This window comes from Mus caroli, chromosome 9 (genome assembly GCF_900094665.2).
Source record: "Mus caroli chromosome 9, CAROLI_EIJ_v1.1, whole genome shotgun sequence".
Lineage (NCBI taxonomy): Eukaryota > Metazoa > Chordata > Mammalia > Rodentia > Muridae > Mus > Mus caroli.
This window is the reverse complement of record NC_034578.1, coordinates 51,161,291-51,181,445: the sequence shown is the minus strand read 5'-3', so window position 1 is coordinate 51,181,445 and position 20,155 is coordinate 51,161,291. Positions and strand designations below refer to the sequence as shown.

At 41.1% G+C, this 20,155-nt stretch overlaps 1 protein-coding gene across 2 annotated transcripts in view; it reads left to right on the top strand.

The window, feature by feature from the left end:
• Dmxl2 (Dmx like 2) overlaps positions 1-20,155 on the top strand; it is a 141,593-nt gene that overhangs the window by 71,128 nt on the left and 50,310 nt on the right. For both annotated transcript variants that reach the window (XM_029481293.1, XM_021171445.2), the window contains exons 14-18: positions 5,894-5,983; positions 7,517-7,640; positions 10,669-10,788; positions 14,061-14,288; positions 16,847-18,520. In XM_029481293.1, coding sequence (XP_029337153.1) covers positions 5,894-5,983; positions 7,517-7,640; positions 10,669-10,788; positions 14,061-14,288; positions 16,847-18,520 — 2,236 coding nt within the window. The remainder of the gene's footprint in view (positions 1-5,893; positions 5,984-7,516; positions 7,641-10,668; positions 10,789-14,060; positions 14,289-16,846; positions 18,521-20,155) is intronic.

The following is a 20,155-nucleotide window of genomic DNA, read 5'->3' as shown; positions in this document are numbered from 1 at the left end:
GTCTACTCCTCTTGGGTGAATTTGCTTCCTTTTGTTCTAGTGCTTTTAGGTATGATGTCAAGCTGCTAATGTGTGCTCTCTCTAGTTTCTGGCTTCTTGATTAACAAAAAAATCAGGTGTGTGGATTTCTGTGTGAGTCTTCCATTCAGTTCCATTGATCAACCTGTTTATTTTATTTACTCACTTTACTTATTCACTTTATATTCCACTCATTGCCCGCTTCCATAATCCTTCCTGCATTCCCCTTCCCTTTCTCTTCTGAGTGGGTGGGAGCCTCCTCAGTACCCCCTCACCCAGGCACATCAAGTCTTTGCAGGGTTGGGTGCATCCTCTCCCACTGAAGCCAGGCAAGGCAGCCCAGCTAGAACATGTACCACAGGCAACAGCTTTAGGGATAGACCCTGGGCCCGTTGTTCAGGACCCACATGAAGACCAGGCTGCACATTTACATATGTGTGGTGAGGCCTAGATCTAACCCATGTATGTTCAAAGAGATGTTCAGTATCCTTAGCCATGAGGGAAATGCAGGTTAAAACGACTGTGAGATTCCATCTTCGCTGTCAGAATGGCTAAGATAAAAACCCTAGTGACAACTCCTGCTGGGATGCTGTGGAGCAAGGGGAACATTTCACTGTGGTGAGGGTGCAAACCTGCACAGCCACTCTGGTAGTCAACATGGAGTTTCTCACAGTCGACCTCCCTCAAGATCCAGCTGTACCACCCCTGGGTATATACTCCAGGGATGCTCTATCCTACCACAAGGATACTTGCTCAACTGTGTTCATAACACCTTTATTCCTAATAGCCAGAAACTGGAAACAACCCAGATGCCCATTAACTGAAGAATGGATAAAAAAATATGGTGCATTTACATAATGGAGTATTACTCAGCTGTTAAAAACAATGACATCATGAAATTTGCAGGCAAATGGATAGAACTAGAAAATATCATCCTGAGTGAGGTAACCCAGACTCAGAAAGATAAACATGGTGTGTACTAACATATGAATGATATTAGCTGTAATATAAGGAAAACCATGCTAAAATTCACAGACTCAGAGAAGCTAAGTAACAAGGAGGGTTTAAAAAAGGACAAAGATCTCCCTGGGAAGGGGAAATAAAATAGATTTCTCTGGTGGACAGGAGGCAGGTGGGGTTAGGAACAAGGAGGGATCTGGTGGGGGGTAGGGGAAGAGGAAGAAAATACTGGGAGAAGCAACTGGAATTGTGGGGACATTTCAGGTAAGATAGAAACCTAGTTCAAGAGTAACCCTAGCAAAAAGTCCTCGTAATGAGGGACATGGAGCCTGAACTGGCCATTTTCTGCAGCCAGGCACGGCCTCAAGTGGAGGGGTTGAGACATCAACCTAGCCACAAAACTTTCCGCCTATAGTTTGACTTGCTTGCAGAGTATTCTGGGAGTAGAGCCTAGCATATTCATCCATCAGAGAGAACAGAGAGACTATCCAGCAACTGATGGGAACCGATGCCAGCCAAGCATTAGTGTAGCTCTGGGAGTCCTGCAGAGGAGAGGGAGGAAGGCTAGGAGGAACCACAGGGATCAGCGACACCATAAGAACATGGCCACAGAATCAACTGACTGCAAAGATCAGGGAGCCCAGAGGGGTCTGACCTAGGTCCTCTGCATATATGTTATGGCTGAGTTGCTTGATTTTCTTGTGGGATTTCTTTTTATTTCTAAATGAATATTTTATTTATTTGCAGTTCAAATGTTATCCTCTTTCCCAATCCCCCCACCCCCTGCCCTAGAAACCTCCTATCCTATCCCCCCTCCTCCTGCTTCTATGAGGGTGTACCCCCACCTACCCACCCACTCTGCCTCCCTGCCCTCACATTCCCCTCCACTGGGGCATCAAGTCATCACAGGACCAAGGGCCTCTTCTCCCATTGATGTTTGATAAGGCCATCCTCTGCTACATATACTGCTGGAGCCATGGGTCCCTCCTTGTGTACTCCTTGGTTGGTAGTTTAGATCCTGGGAGCTTTGGTTGGTTGGTATTGTTGTTATTCCTATGGAGTTGTCAACCCCTTCAGTTTCTTCAGTCCTTTCTCTGACTTTTCCATTGAGGACCCCGTGATCAGTTCAATGGTTGGCTGTGAGCATCTGCCTAAAAGTGTTAGCAAGGGTTTGGGGCTGTCTCTGACTCTTTTGCCTGCTTTTGAGACCCTTCTACTAGGTTGTCTCGTGCCACGTTTGGTTGATGTTCCAGGGAGGAGGCCTGCTCTTTTCTGAGGGGGAGTGGATCTGGGGGCCAGGGTAGGTGTCGGGGAGAGACTGGGTGGAGGGGAAGGAGGGGAAATTGTAGTTGAAGTGACAGGATGAAACAAATGGGGGGAAAAGCACAAGAAACACCTCTAGATGCAGGTACACACACATCCACACACAGAAATCTCGTAAAAATAAACCTGGAAACACCATCTGTACTCTTGTGCATACTCTGTAGCTGTGGATCTCTTATTTGTTCTCATCTACTGCAAGAGGAAGCTTCTTCAATAATGGACGAGCAAGATACAGATCTTCCAGTATAGTAGAGTATCATTAGGAGTCATTTTATTGCTGTGCTCCTTTAGCAGAGCAGTAGTATTTAGTTTTCTTGTAGGATCCTGGGCTATCATAGTCTCAGGTTCTTGGTCACCCGAGCAGTGTTGGGTAGGCTCCATCTCATGGAGTAAGCATTAGATGCAGTCAGATATTGGTTGGTCCCACAAGCTTGGTGCCAATGTTGAAGCAGTGTCTCCTGCATGCAGATTACCATTGTAGATGGAATACTTTGTAGCTGGGTTGGTGTTTATTTCTCCTTTGGTGGGGTACAGGGTGCTTTCCAGTACCATGGACACTAGTCGGTAGGGATGAAGGCTCTGGGTAGCTACCAGCCTGACTTCTCCACAGTCAGTGACTTGTGTTACTTTCATCAATAGGGACTTAGCATCAGCCTGTGGAGAACAACTGTAGACCTCATCGCAATTCATTAGGAGTAAGAGTAAATGGAATACAGTGTTGGAAATCACCTTGTGTTTGGATTTTCTGAAACTGATTCACTATTTTTTTAGTATCATTGTTCTCATTTTTTCCTTTTAAAACAGGTTTATTCATTTTTATTTTATGTGAATGTGTGTTTTGCTTCCATGTATATATGCATGTGCCTGGTATCCCTGAAGACTAGGAGAGAGTGTAGGATCATCTGGAACTGGAATTACAGACAGTTGTGAGCATCCGTGTGGATGTTGGAAACTGAACCCAGATCCTCTGCAAGAGCAGCACTGTCATTTGACAAAGGAAGATTTGTGTCTGATCAATAGCTATGACTGTTTACTGATTACAAGCAGATAAGATGATTTTGAAAACATTATGAGCAAGTGTTTTTTGTTTTGTTTTGTTTTGTTTTTTTGAGAGAGGGTTTCTCTGTGTAGCCCTGGCTGTCCTGGAACTCACTCTGTGGACCAGGCTGGCCTCGAACTCAGAAATCTGCCTGCCTCTGCCTCTCGCGTGCTGGGATTAAAGGTGTGCGCCACCATGTCCGGCTTGAACAAATGTGTTTCCATCCATTAAAGCCAGGAAATAAAACTAGCATTATTCTTACCTTGGGTGTATGTAAACCTAATCTTTTTATAATATGTTTTAACTAATTTTCTTAAAAAACAGGATTGCATTTATATAGTTTTTATTTTGCTTTCAGGATAATTAAGACATTGGATCCTGTATTTAAAAATTTACATTTTGTTTATTTTAGATTTTTTTGCATGAATTTTTATTTTTAAGAGATACCACATTAAAATTTATATCATTTATCTTTTTTTTATGCTTTTGAAGTTCTGTGCTTCACCCATATCAACCTAGTTTTGGTGTTAGCCTGCACTATAATATAAGCTTGCTAGTTGCAATTGAAGTTGTTTCTACTGCTGAATGAATTCCTTGGTTGTAGGTTGAGTAGGATTCCTTATTTGCAAGTCCCTCAGTTATAGAGTTGATAGAGAGTTGTAAGGAAGGAAGACAAACCCTTAGCCGGAATTTGTATTTGTTCTTGTGAGAGTCTTGGTTATATGTAGAAGATAACTGAGGAACTTATAGAATCACTCATCAGATTTTCCCCTAGACCAGCAGATCAATCAGTCTCTGTGCATGGGACCTAAGCATCAGTGATTAAGGAAGAATCAATGTACAGCCAAGACTGAGAATTATCAACCACAGAAGGAACACACGCACAGACACGTGCGCACACGCACACGCACACGCACACGCACACACACACACACACACACACACACACACACACACGCACACGCGCATGCGCCCTTGAAAGTAACCCAGAGCCTTCTGCTCATTTGGTAATCACCCTACTATTGAGATACACCTCAGCCTTTGACTGGAACTCACTGTGTAGCCCAGGTTGCTCTTGAACTCCTAATCCTCCTACCTTAGCATTCTGAGTGCTGGAATTAGAGGCTTACTTCACTGTGACCCGTGTCTTAGGGTTCCAGTTGCTGTGGCCAAAAGCACCTTGGGAAGGCAAGCGTTCATTTCCTGTAACAGCTCTTAGGTCATATTTCATGACTGAGTGAAAGCGGGACAGGAACTGGAGACAGGACCCTGGAGGCAGTAAGTGTAGTACAGCTATGGAGTAATGCTGCTTACTGGCTTGTTCCTGATGGCTTGCTCAGCCAGCTTTCATGTATAATCCAGGACCACCTGCTGGGGGGGCACTGCCCCAATAGGTCTAGGCCCTCTTCACATCTATCACTAATCAAGAACATATTCTACAGATTTGTCTAAAGGCCAATCTGATGGAGTCCTTCTCTCAACTGAGGTCCTCTTTCCAAATGACTGTAGCTTGTGTCAAATTGACAAAAATGTAACCAGGACACCCAGCTTATAGCAGCAGCTCTTCTTAGACTTTTATCTACAAATGAATCTGGAGATAGTTGTTAAAGTGTTGATGCACGGTACTATCTTCTTGCTATTGGTCTGTTGATGTACTTCAAGGAGCAGTCTTTTTTTGTGTGTGTGCTAGAGAAATCTTGGCATTTAGGCTCACAGGTTATAGGTCACAGCTGAGCCCAGGCCTCAATGGATAAAACTAGCAGGACATCAAAACTACTTGTTGATGTTTGAGCCAACACTTTAAACCCTGACTCTGGAGTGAATGTACTCAAATCAATAAATCCAGCCCCACTTAATCACCCATTTTATCTCTCATGACTTACCCAGAGTCTATCCCAGGACATGCTTTACTGATACAGATCGAAAGGTCCCACACATCCAGTATGGATGCTCTTTCCTCTTAGAGTTGATCTTTAGAGCCAAGCTTGGATCTAAACTTTGTTACAGGGGGGTTGTGGGGGCAGGGAAGACACTGCAGGTGAGTGCTGAGACATTCAGTTATTGAAAGGTTTTTATTTAAGAGATATGGCTTCTTGGTGAGGGTTATGGGGAGAGACTCCCCAAATGAAGTTTGGGGAGGTTTAAGAGATCTAGAAGTTAGCGTCCTGTTTTAATTCAAATATTGTTATGCCAAGAGACAGACTCGCCTGTCAGTCAAGATCTCTATATATCATTTGGAGAATTGTACTTTCCGATGGCTCTAACCATCCATATGCCACACACGCCGGCATTGAGTTAGGTCCTTATCCACGTTTATCTTGGTGAAGACATTGAAATAGCTAAGTACTTTGAAGTTATAGTATTTATGTTAATATTGTCAGTTTTTCTAAGTTTGTAACTTTAGAAACAGAAATGAGAATGGAAATTTGATGTATTTCTTTGAATATACTAATTGCTATTGTCAGTTAGTGATTATATGTCTATGATGCTATCATATTGACAGTAGAGTGGTAATTTTGTTTTTCATTGACATTTCGCATTTGTTGTTTACAGAAACTGATCGGAGAAGTGTTTAACATTGTGAGCCAACAGTCCACTGCTCGACCAGGCTGCATTATTGAGCTTGATGCCATAACTGACCAAGTAAAAACTTGCTTTTCAATTGGTGATGTTATATGTTGTATTTGATTCTCTTCATTCCAGAATGTTTTCTATGTACATTTTCTAGTTTTAGTGTAATTATCATTTGATAAAACATCCAGTGAATAGTGATTCCCAAAGTGTGTGTGTGTGTGTGTGTGTGTGTGGTTGGTAGTTTACTAAAGACTTAGGAGTTACTGCCCTCCCACTGACTTGTATCTGTGTCATTATTCCTTCTTTAAAGGATGTTTGAAACTGTAGCCTCTGTGTCTGTGTGCTGACTGTAAATGAGATACAGTGCACCTGTGCACAGACTCCAGTTGTGTTGTTTTCTCCTTCCATGTTAGCTTTGATTTCCGCTCAGTCGGGTGTATACAGCAGTGCTTGCTTGGGCATCAGATGGGGTATTTTTGTGAGGTCCTTTAAAATGCAGATGAATGCAGTCTCAGCATATACTCTGACTTTGTATTCAGAGTCCTTTGTGTAGGCAGGCTTCCTCTCTTCCTCCTGCGTGGGAGAAGAGGAAAGCCCTTCTCCCCAAGAACTGGTAAAGTCCAGTTATCTCTGTACTAATTACTTCTTTAAGGTGAGAGAAAGCAGCCATTTAAACAAAAAACATTACTTTGAGGAAGTAACCATATGTTTAAAACAAAGCAAAATGAAGAATAAGAAAAGTGTAGAGTTATTCATCATCTTCTATGGTGCTTGCATTCTTAAGGGATATAAAGATATTTCTGCTTATATGGAGAAATTACCACATCAGCTTTTGGTAGCAGAAATGGGACTGCCAGACTCAAGTTACTAATGATACCTCCAAGGAAATCATAATTTGTCTGTCCTCAAGTTGCATTAATGTGCTTTAAATCCAGCTAGGTACTTCCATTTTTCTATTCCAGACAGATCCGAAGAGTGGATTCCCATGTTGGTGGGTGTCTTCACCATGCATATTGGTGTGGTCCACTTTTCACCATTACATTTCTATCAGATTTGTTTCCCATCTCTTCTGCTTTTCAGTAGCACAAGGGTGGTAAAGTTCAACCACGGATAAATGATGGGTTTATAAATCTGAAGAATTTAAAACTCAGTATAAGTGTGTTCCCAGTCTGTTTTCTGATCTCTTTCCCTGTCTCTCTCTTCCCTCTTTATTTTCTCTTCCCTCTATCAGTATTTCTGTCAGTTCCCTCCTCCCTGGCTGAATCCCCTTTTTCTCCCTATCTCCTTCCCTGATGTTCTTTTGTTTTGTTTGAGGTAGTAGCTGTGTGGCCATGACTGTGTTCTCTGAGTTCTCTGCTCACAAAGGCTTTCTTTAGTTGGTCTTTTTCCAATGACCTTGTTTTATAAAGAGAGTTTATATTCTTCTACCTGGACAGACAAAACATGTTCCAAACTTTGATAGTTTTTATGGCTTAATGTAATGTTATAGCCTCTTTTATTTCATTCCATGTAAGGAGATTAATTTCCCTGAATTTTTAAGATTATACTCTGTTCATTCAGTGCTCAGCTAATCAAAGCTGCTTTCACTTATCTCATTTATAGTGTGGATCAAATACACAGCTACTGCACGTGTTTCAAGAAGACTTCATTATTGGATATAAGCCACACAAAGAAGATATGGAGAAAAAGGAAAAGGAAACAGAAATATTTTTCCAACCATCACAAGGTATGGTTTTTGAGGGAGGCAGGGAATGTTTGTTAGCTGATGAAGTGTACTGATTTACTCTCAATCCAGACAGTAAACTCCCATCTGGAAGAACAGACAGTGAGCTTGCTTAATCATTAGAGCCTTCTAAGCTTTCATCACGTGTGGGTGTTCCAAGGTGGCCGGTCACTCTGCAGCTCTGGGTAGTTAGTGAGCTGTCAGAGCTGCTTGCTAGTGCTGGAGAGATGACACAGTGGGCGGCTAAGAGCACCTGCTTCTCTCCAGAGGGCCCATGCTTAGGTGTCGGGAAAGAACATAGGTTTTCCATAAGATCTTTCAAAACAAAGAGTCAAATGTTTGGTTTCAACTTCAGAATTTACCACCAAGTATTTCCTTTAGAAATTATGATTTTTTTATTAATAGAAGTCATGCAGAATTATAGTGAAAAGCCATGTCTAAGAATTTATTCTCTATAATGAGTACCACTTTAGTTTGCAAAGGGTTTCCAAATACTTATTCCCCTTTGATGTATTTCTTATGCCTCTGTCAGGTTAACCCATTTTTTTTTCTTAATGCTTCTTGAAGCTTTTTTCTTCTGTGTGTAAAGTTTCTCTTTAGTTTCCCTCCCGATTTTATAACTTTTCTTTTTTTAAAAATATATTTTATTCACTTTACATCCCAATCACTGCCCTATCCCTACCCCTACCCCTCACAGTCCTTTCCCCCTCCCCTTTTGTGAGAGGATAGAGGCCCTGATCTGGGTGTCCCCTCACCTTGGCACATCAAGTCTCTGCAGGGCTAGGCACATCCTTTTCCACTGAGGCCAGAAAAGTCAGCCCAGCTAGAACATATCTCATGTATAGGCAACATCTTTAAGGATAGATAGCCCCTGCTCCAGTTGTTAGGGGTCCACATGAAGATCAAGCCGCTCATTTGCTATGTTTAGGGGACCTAGGTCCAGCCCATGTATGCTTTTTGGTTGGTGGTTCAGTCTCTGAAAGCCCTAAGGGTCCAGGTTAGTTGACTCTGTTGGTCTTCTTGTGGAGTTCCTTTCCCCTCCAAGGCCCTCAATCCTTCCACAAACTCTTCCATAAGAATCCCCAAGCTCCGTCCAATGTTTGGCTGTGGGTCTCTGCATCTGTTTCCATCAGTGGCTGGGTAGAGCCTCTCAGAGGATAGCCATGCTAGGCTCCTCTCTGCAAGCACATCATAGCATCAGTAATAGTATTGCGGATTGGTGCTTGCTCATGGGATGGGTCTCAAGTTGGCCAATTATTGGGTGGTCATTCCCTCAGTCTGTGCTCCATCTGCCATCCCTGCATTTCTTGTAGACAGGATACATTTGGGGTCCAAAGTTTTGTGGGTGGTTTGGTTTCTCTATCGCTCCAATGTGTAGATGTACCACATTTTCAGTATCCATGTTGAGGGACATCTGGGTTGTTTCCAGTTTCTGGCTATTGTGAATAAAGTTGTGAACATATAGTCCCTGTGGTATAGTGGGGCATCTTTTGGGTATATGCCTGGGAGTGGTATAGCTGGGCCTTGAGATAGAACTATTCCCAGTTTTCTGAGAAACTGCCAAAGTGATTTCCAAAGTGGGTTATACCAGTTAGAACTAGCAGTGAAGGAGTGTTCACCTTGCTCCACATCCTTGCTTGAACACTTCTTGGCCATTTGAGATTCTTCTGCCAAGAATTCCCTGTTTAGTTCTGTACCTGTCTTCTCTATCCCCTAACACATAGGAGAGAAAAAAAGAATAGAAAGGAAATGAAAGAGATCCTGAGTAAAGTCAGGGTCAGAAAGGGGGAGATGTTATCACTAGATCACTTCCTGTGATTAGGGTCGCTGAGTATCTTGGGAAAAGTTTGATATCTAATTTTTTCTTTTTCTTGTTTCTTCTTTGTGCACAACTACTTAACAAAGTACAACCAACACTAAACACCAACCAACCAACAACCCAACAACAACAACAACAACAACTCAACAACAAAACCCCACCCTGCCTCTGGGGCCCGAGCATTTATACATGGTCCCCAGAATTCAGTGTTACACAGTCAGAGAAACTATCTGCAGCTGGCAAAACCATGCCCTTGCTAGAACATGAGGGAAATCATAGTCAGCTGATGAGGTCAGTCCAAAGCAACCCCATATTCCCATACCTGGGATTAAAACGAAAACATATTTCTGTAATATTTCTTTGTTTTTCAAAGTAACCAAAACTCCACAATTGTCATTACATGGCTGTTCTTGGAACACAGCTGTTCTTGTCTTAGCCAGGGCTTCTGTCACTGCATGGAACACAACTGTCTTAGCCAGGGCTTCTGTTACTGAGATGAAACCCATGACCATTATTATTATTATTACCTTGCTAATTTATTATTATTATTATTATTTTATGTGTGAAGCATGGTGTGAGTGTGTAGGTATGCATGTGAAGGAGGACAGTATTATGGGGTGAGCTCCTTCCTCCCACCTTTTCATGGGCTTGTTCTGGGAACTGAACTCAGGAAGCCAGGCTTGAAGCTCCTTTACACATTGAGCCAGCTCACTGCCCTCGTTGTGTACATTGGACAGAGCACAGTTAGTTTTAATAGCTTTGTACTTTTTTGACACAAAAAATATGTTAAAAATAATCCTTAAAATGAACTCTTACTATATTAGTCTGTGTTTTGATGTATCGCAGTAGTCCAGTACCATAGAAGAGTTTGGCTTATGATTTCTGGTCCAAGGTTGAAAGGCGGTATTTATCTGATGATAGATGAGTTCTAGAGGCAGCTCAGAATGTCACATGGAAAGAGAGAGGGACAGACCTCCGCCTTCTCCCTTTTAGAGAGCTACCAGTATGTAACTGTTGTGAGTCCACCATGATTCCCTTATCTAACCCTACCACCTTTCAAGGATTATGTTTCTACCTTCTTAATACCTTAATACAGTGGGAATTAAGTCAGTAAGAATTTTAGAAAGGACAAATCTGTTTTTTACCATTATAAATCCTTTTCTCATTAATAGTTAATAATAATTTAATTATTCTTTTCCCTTTGAACAATAGGATATCGACCACCACCATTTTCAGAAAAATTCTTTTTAGTAGTCATTGAGAAGGATGGAAATAATAACTCTATTCTCCATATGTGGCACCTTCATCTTAAGTCTGTACAAGCGTGCTTAGGTAAGAAATTATATTGCTATTTTATACAGAGATGATGTAAAATAAAGACATTTTAATAGAAAATGCTTTAGATTGGTTGATTCTTTTTTTAAATTATTGGAAAAATTTTTTATTTACATTTCAAATGTTATCCCCTTTCCTAGTCCCCCACCCACCCAAAACCCCCCTATATTCCATATCCCCTCCCCCTGCTTCTATGAAGGTGTTCCCCGACCCACCCACCCACCCACTCTTGTCTCCTTGCCCTAGAATTCCTCTACACTGGGGCATCCATCGAGCCTTCACAGGACCAAGGACCTCTCCTCCCATTGATGCCTGACAAGGCAAATCCTCTGCTTCATATGCGGCTGGAGCCATGGGTCCCTCCATGTGTACTCCTTGGTTGGTGGCTTAGTCCCTGGGGACTCTGGGGGGTCTAGTTGGTTGATATTGTTGTTCTTCCTATGGGGCTGCAAACCCCTTCAGCTCCTTCAGTCCTTTTTCTTAACTCTTTCATTGGTGACCTTGTGCTCAGTCCAATTGTTGGCTGTGAGCATCCACCTCTGTATTTGTCAGGCTCTGGCAGCACCTCTCATAAGACAGCTATATCAGGCTCCTTTCAGCAAGCATTTCTTGGCATCCACAACAGTGTCTGGGTTTGGTGACTGTATACGGGGTGGATCCCCAGGTAAGGCAGTCTCTGGATGGCTTTTCCTTCAGTCTTTGCTCTACACTTTGTCTCCATATTTGCCTCTGTGAGTATTTTGTTCCCCTTTCTAAGAAGGACTGAAGCACCCATACTTTGTTCTTCCTTCTTCTTGAGCTTTATGTGGCCTGTGAATTGTATCTTGGGTATTCTGAGTTTTGGGGCTAATATCCACTTATCAGTGACTGCATACTGTGTGTTCATTTGGGGTTGGGTTACCTCACTCAGGATGATATTTTCTAGTTCTATCCATTTGCCTAAGAATTTCATGAATTCATTGTTTTTAATAGCTGTATAGTACTCCATTGTATAAATGCACCACATTTTTTGTATCCATTCTTCTGTTGAAGGACATCTGGGTTCTTTCCAGCTTCTGGCTATTATAAATAAGGCTGCTATGAACATAGTGGAGCATGTGTCCCTGTTATATGATGGAGAATCTTTTGGGTATATGCCTAGGAGCAGTATAGCTGGGTCCTCAGGTAATACTATGCCCATTTTTCTGATGAACTGCCAGACTGATTTCCAGAGTGGTACCAGTTTGCAATGGAGTTTGCAGTTTCCCACCAGCAATGGAGGAGTGTTCCTCTTTCTCCACATCCTTGCCAGCATCTGCTGTCACCTGAATCTTTGATCTTTGCCATTCTGACTGGTGTGAGGTGGAATCTCAGGGTTGTTTTGATTTGCATTTCCCTGATGATTAAGGATATTGAACATTTCTTTAGGTGATTCTTAGCCGTTTGGTATTCCTTAGTTGAGAATTCTTTGTTTAGTTCTGTATTCCATTTTTAATAGGGTTATTTGATTCTCTGGAGTCTAACTTCTTGAGTTCTTTGTATATATTTGATATTAGCCCTCTATTGGATGTAGGATTGGTAAAGATCTTTTCCCAATCTGTTGGTTGTCATTTTGTCCTATTGACAGTGTCCTTTGTCTTACAGAAGCTTTGCAATTTTATGAGGTCCCATTTGTCAATTCTTGATCTTAGAGCATAAGCCATTGGTGTTCTGTTCAGGAAAATTTCCCTTGTACCCATGTGTTTGAGGCTCTTCTCTACTTTTTCCTCTTTAAGTTTCAGTGTATCTGGTTTTATGTGGAGGTTTTTGATCCACCTGTACTTGAGCTTTGTACAAGGAGATAAGAATGGGTTGACTTGCATTTGAAATGAATTATAAATAGAGTTGATAAAATATGATGATGATGATGATGATGATATAGCCTACGCTGTTACAAAAGCCCAGCCTAAGATCCTCAGTCTCCTTAGTGCTAGGTTTGGAAGATACATGCAACGAGTTTCTGAAACAGACTAATCCTAAAAATAAACCAGTCTGCTGGCACATTAGATATACTAGAAATATATATATATATAAAAGGTTGTCTGAGTTATTTTAGTTAACAGTTAGGGAGTACCTGCTGTCTAGTTGTGGAAACCACGTTTGTAAGTCAGCCCTGCTGGTCAGAGTTGATGTGGTAATATGTAGAGTCTCTGCTTGCTCTCTGAAACACCATGCTTCAGCCTAGCATTATGAGCAACAGTTGTTTGGCAAAGTGTGATTGAACACCTAAAGGTTAGCATTGAGAAGCACAGTAGTGCAGGTGATAAAGTGTTCCACACGTGCTTTACTGTGCACACTCAGATCAATCAGGGAGCAAAGACATTGAATTTTTTCGGGGTGCGGGGTTAGTGGTACATTTGGCATGCAAGGACTTTATATCGGTGCGCTGCACTCATTCCTAGAGCAGTTTTCTTTTGTTCTTTTTTGATACACAATCTCATTTTGTAGCCTAAGCTATCCATGAACTCACTTTGTAGGCTATATTGAGGTTTTTTTTTTTTTAATTTTTAAATTGTGCGTTTTGATTGTAAAAGAATCACAGGGATAGCCCTGTCATGCTGAGTCCACTGTGACTGGACAGTAAGAGATCTTACATATAGTTTTCTTTTTAATTTACCTATGGTAGGTAATTTTATGGATTACAGTATGACGTGACTTGTCAGTACTCAGTGTGATGTGTGATCTTTGATTTACTGTAACTGGTTCATTCTCTTAGGCATCTGTCATTTAGTTGTCAAGGTGAATCTACTTTAAATTAGCACAGAGGTCTAAGAGCTGTTGAAAGATTCTGTTATTTTTGGTATTAAATTTGCTATTAACCAGTTTTATGAGCATTCAGTAAGTGCCCTAGCAATCTTACTGGCCCACTAAGCTGTTCATTGAAAGTACAGATTACTGAGATCTGACCCAAGTTGTAATCAGCCTCTGGGGTTAGACACAGGAGTTCACATGTTAATGTGTTTCTTAGGTCTTTAGTGTGTTTAAGGTTTGGGAATGCTGCACTATGTGACTTAAGGCTTAGATCTCCGAGGTTGTGGCTCTCCTTTGACATGTCCCTGTGAAGAAGTAGGTCATGGTCAGAAGGAACCGAACAGTTGAAAAGTATCTGTTTCTCAAGGAAAGCAATGAGTCCAGAAATTGTCTCTCAAATAGTGGGGATACTTATAAGAAATTGTATTTCTTAGAGAATAATAAAATGTCTCATGTTGTATGAATAGTGGTTATAATACATCTCAAATTTATTTGCAAAGCCAAAGCTGCAGAGGGCATCTCATCTGACAGTCTGCTTTCAGTCCCGGGACAGAAGAACCTGGACTCTTCTCCAGAAACCTCCTCTAGTATGAGCTCCATGCCACATTCCTCATCAATTGCCAATCTTCAGACTGCTAGTAAACTTATTCTGAGCTCCAGACTTGTATATAGTCAGCCCCTGGATCTGCCGGAAGCTGTTGAAGTAATAAGAGCAACGCCTTCAGCAGGTAAAGTGTTGTTGAGACTGAGCAGTGGTATATCTGAGTGTTACCTTCCAATGCATGTGCTACAGTGACATTGAGGTAGTTATTGCCAGTACTGATCCACCCTTTAGAAATAGGTTTGGTTCCCCCCCCCCATAGTTTGTTTGTTTGTTTGTTATTCACTTTACATCCCCTCTTTCCTCTCCTCCCAGTCCCACCTTTACAAGTCTTTCCCTCTATAACCTCACCTCTTGGGTACCACCCACCCTGGGACTCCTAGTCCAGCAGGACTGGGCTCATCCCCTCACTGAGTCCAGGCAAAGGAAAGGATCCAGTGGCAGGGAACAGAGACCAAGACAGCCCCTGCCCCACTTGTTGGGGACCCACATGAAGACCAAGCTGCACATTTGCTACAAATAGAAACAGGTTTCTGTTAATAATAATTGTTTTTTCAAGTCAGGGTTTCTCTGTATAGCTCTGGCTGTCCTGTAACTCACTTTGTAGACCAGGCTGGCCTCAAACTCAGAAAGCTGCCTGCCTCTGGCTCCCAAGTGCTGGGATTAAAGGCATGCACCACCACTGCCCAGCATCAACAATAATTTTTATAATAAATTTCATTTGCTGGTTCTCTCCAAACCGTGTGCACATGGAGGAATGGGTTATGGTGAGAAGGAATCAAACCTGTTAAAAGTATAGTTTTTCTTAAGGTAACCAAGGATTCTGGAAATTATCTCTGAAGAAGCAGAAGTACTTCTAAGACACTGCATTTGTTCCCTCTTGTTTTTTTCTCATTATGTAGCTCATGCTGGCCTTGAACTCATAGCAGTCTTCCTGTCTTAGCCTCCTGGGTGTTGGGATTACATTTTCCTTCAAAAGTATCTGTCAAACCTTGTTCACACATACGTAATAAAGGTAAAACATGGTTAGCGCAGAGTGAGACCTTAAATTAAAATTTTTTACATTTGTAAATTTATTTATTAATTGGTATGGGACATGCTACAACATACATCTGGAGGTCAGATACTGTGCAGGAGTCAATTCCAGTAGGTTCAGAGGTCACACTGGAGTCATCAGATTTGGGGCCAAGCACCTTTATCTACTGAGCCTTCTAGCTGTAAATACAACTAAATGAACTTCAGCGATTTGCATACAAATGCATTTCTTCTATGAGGTTTTGCCATGATAGTATTCTAAAATACATATAGACAAGATATCTCACTTTAGAATATGTATTTCTGGATGTTGAAATGGCTCTGCTGGTAGAGGCATTCTCTGTAGGCTCAATGACCTGAGTGCAAGCTCGGGTTCTAGAGAGTGTCAGGAGGCCTCCACGTGTGTACCATACCTCATGTCACCGCCCTCACACACTATAAAAAGTTTTTAAAATTAAAGATATGTCATCTACCTACTTATTATTGTTCAGTCTGTCTGCTTGTCCATCCGTCCATTCATCCATCCATCCATGCAATTGTCGGAACTGGACGTTTGTTGCCTGTAATGATATACTGACTTTAGTAAGGTAGATGAGGTAATTTGAAGGATTGGATTCGAGACTATGCACATGAGATGACTTGCCACCTGTGGAACTCTGACTAGAGAGTTCCTAGGGTAATGATATTGACAAGTCACAGTGGAGGTCCAATCTTGTTTTGCTCTATAGTAGATGATATTGAGTATAGCATTTTCTTACTTATCCCTAAGACAGATCTGCATTCAAAGTTGAAAGAGTATCCTGAGAAGACTTTTATTATGCACTTTTGTGTTTGATTCAGATTTAAACAATTAATTTTTGTTTTGTTTTGTTTGTTTGTTTGACAGAGAAATTGTTTTGGTTTAGTCTGTTTGGTTTTTTTTTTTTTCTTCAGAGCCTTACTTTGTAACTGAAGCTGGGCTAGAACTCATTAATGTATGTAGGAAAATCTGGAACTTTTAATCCTGCCTCTGTCGCCCAATTACTGGCTTTCCAGAGATATTTTCCAAATACAGAAGGTTGTTAGTTTTTCTAAATATTTTGAGGTTACTTAGATGGCTGGTTGGTTAAGAAAATTTGCTGTTTTTCCTGAACAGAACCCACATCAGGCAGCTTCTAACCACTCTGGTACCCCCAGAGCTCTCTGTCTTCTAGCCTCCAAGGTCACCTGTACTCATGTGAACATACACATCACTAATATTTAAACATTTGAAAGTTCAGAGCATACTCAGTTGTTTATTGTAACTTAGAAATAAAGTATAGAGAGGCTTTATGGAATGCTTTCAAATGTCTCGTAGACACTGACATCCCAAGTCAAGCAAAAATTGCTCCCTGTTTTCTAGATGGAACTAGATGGACTACTTGTTTAAATGTTTTTCCCATTCTTCTAAGAGTATTGATGGATTGGAACTTGTGTCCAGGTCTTCTGACCCCAAATCTTAGTCAGTATTTTACAGGCAATAATGGATGGGAAGTGCACACAGACTGATACAAGAGGGTTCTGGTTCAACATTGAAAGGCAGTAAATTAAACTGAGTAAAGAGTCTGAGATCTATTGATCTCACATTTTGTGATTCTCTGCTTATGACTGTTTTCTTTCCTTTTTATAAAGGTCATCTGAGTTCCTCTTCAATTTACCCAGTGTGCCTTGCACCTTATTTAGTGGTTACAACTTGCTCTGACAATAAAGTACGCTTCTGGAAATGTTGTATGGAAACTAACTCACTGGGCAGTACAAGTGATGAGAGTGAGACCTATCATTGGAGGAGATGGCCCTTGATGAATGATGAAGGAGAAGATAACAGCAGTACTGTGAGCATCGTGGGAAGACCTGTTGCTGTTAGCTGCTCATACACAGGCCGCCTTGCAGTGGCTTACAAGCAACCCATCCACCACAATGGTTTTATTTCTAAAGAATTCTCTATGCATGTCTGTATATTTGAATGCGAATCTACAGGAGGGTCGGAATGGGTTTTAGAACAGACGATCCATCTTGATGATTTAGTTAAGGTTGGAAGTGTACTTGATTCGAGGGTCAGTGTTGACAGTAATCTGTTTGTATATAGCAAATCAGATGCATTTTTAAGTAAGGATAGATACCTTATTCCAAATATCAAGCATTTAGTACATTTGGACTGGGTGTCAAAAGAAGATGGCTCTCACATCCTCACAGTGGGGGTTGGTGCTAATATCTTCATGTATGGAAGACTTTCAGGAATTGTAAGTGATCAAACCAACAGTAAGGATGGAGTAGCTGTCATCACTTTACCACTAGGTGGTAGTATCAAGCAAGGAGTTAAGTCAAGATGGGTTCTTCTGAGATCTATAGACTTAGTATCCTCTGTGGATGGCACACCTTCACTGCCTGTTTCTCTCTCTTGGGTAAGAGATGGAATATTGGTGGTGGGAATGGATTGTGAAATGCATGTATATGCCCAGTGGAAGCATTCTGTCAAATTTGGAGACATTGACGCTGATAGTCCTGTTGAAGAGACAATACAAGATCATTCTGCCTTTAAATCCTCTATGCTGGCAAGAAAAAGTATTGTTGAAGGAGCAGCTATCCCTGATGATGTCTTCTGTTCACCTACTGTGGTTCAAGATGGTGGCTTATTTGAGGCTGCGCATGCACTCTCTCCTACTCTGCCACAGTATCATCCAACTCAGCTGTTAGAATTAATGGACTTAGGGAAAGTTAGAAGAGCTAAGGCCATTCTTTCCCATTTGGTAAAGTGCATCGCAGGTGAAGTTGCAATAGTTCGGGATCCTGATGCTGGAGAAGGAACTAAGCGGCATCTCTCTCGGACCATTAGTGTGAGCGGCAGTACAGCAAAGGATACAGTTACCATTGGGAAGGATGGTACTCGGGACTATACCGAGATAGACTCTATTCCTCCACTACCACTACATGCATTGCTTGCTGCAGACCAGGACACATCCTACAGAATTTCAGAGGACAGTACAAAAAAGCCACAGAGCTATGAGGACCATATTGAAAGCCAGTCAGAGGATCAATATTCAGAGCTGTTCCAAGTCCAGGAGATAACAACAGATGATATTGATTTAGAGCCAGAAAAGAGAGAGAACAAATCAAAAGTAATAAATCTGTCACAGTATGGACCAGCTTATTTTGGCCAGGAACATGCTAGAGTACTTTCAAGTCATCTAATGCACTCAAGTCTGCCAGGCCTTACCCGCTTGGAGCAGATGTTCCTTGTAGCACTGGCGGATACTGTGGCAACCACCAGTACGGAGCTTGATGAAAACAGGGATAAGAACTACTCAGGTAATAGTTTCAACATAAATGTTAAGTTTATAGTTAATAAAAACATTGTGTTATTTGTGTAATGAATAATTTTTTGACTTATTTTTTCTTTCAATCCTTGTAGGAAAAAAGAAAGACCTACAGATAATTATTATCGAGCATGCTTGTTTATAAAAGAAAAAACAGTTGAGGCAGGCATGTGCGGCATACAAATTTGTGATGTCTATGTGAATTCTCACTGAGCACTTAGATGCAAAACGTTTGTCTTAGTTTTCTAATGGTCTTGTTTTTCTTTGTGTGATTAAAATGACCTTTTTTAAATTTTGTTTTCTTGTATCATGAACCTTACAGGGGCCTCTTAGACCAACTTGCTTATTTTTCCATTTGAGGCATAAGTTTTGAAAAAGATTTTTTTATTTGAAAGATGTTTTTCTTTTCTTTTTTAAAAGATTTATTTATTTATTCTATGTATATGGGTATACTGTAGCTGTACAGATGGTTGTGAGCCATCATGTAGTAGCTGGGAATCTGAATTCAGGACCTCTGCTCACTCCAGTCAACCCTTCTCGCTCTGGTCAGTCAACCTTGTTCACTCCTGTCAGCCCCACTTGCTCCAGCCTAAAGATTTCTTTATTATTATGTCTAAGTGCACTGTAGCTGTTTTCAGAAGCACAGAAGAGTGAGTCTTAAGGATGGCTGTGAGCCACTATGTAGTTGCTGGGATTTGAACTCAGTACCTTTGGAAGAGCAGTCAGTGCTCTTAACCACTGAGCCATTTCTCCAGTCTGGTAGATGTTTTTCTTGTATATGTTTATGTGTCCTGTATGCATGCCTAGTGCTGCATCAGATCACCTGAATTTCAGTCTTTTGTGTGTGCTTAGAAACTGAACTGAACTGAAGTCCTCTACAGGTTATGAGCTGTTCTTAACTGCTGAACCACCTCTCCAGACCCATAAATACTTATTGCCATTATATGTTTGTCCAAAAATTTCAGACATCTAATATAATATATATCTTGCTATTTGAAACTGGATCTCATTCTCTTCTGTCCAGCTACTTGAAGGTAATAGAGTTGATTGTAAGTAATGACATTAGCAAAAGAAACAAAATTATTGATCATTGATTCAGTCCATTAATATTTCAGAGGAGTGAAGAATTATTATGTGCCAGGTGCTTTATCCCATTTAATTATCATAATCCTCTAGTGGGTAGATGGCTGTCACTATACATGTATGTAATATGTATATGTAAATGAAGGTAATAATCCTTAGAAAATCATTTAGACATTAAATGGCATAGGGATCATATGTGGAAAATAGTTGCTTTCAGAACTATATTTTAGAAATTCTTTAAAACTTTCAAATTGAGGGGGTATAAAAATGTTTCCTATAGCCCATTAGCATCATTTTTCACAGGTTTAAGTTCTTAAAATATAGCCCTACAATTTTCCTTTTGTAGATGAAAACAAGCAGAGGCCTTAGAAGGTTTGTCTGTGACCCACTTTCTAGTTATGTTGAGAAGAAACAGAAGGAGGTTGTGAGCAGGAGAGTGAGACCATCCCTAGAAGAGCTGTAAGCCTTTCTCGTACAGTTGATGTTGTAACAATTGATAGTGTTAGTTAATTGTCTCTGGGGAATTAAGAAGAGGTTTGGGGGC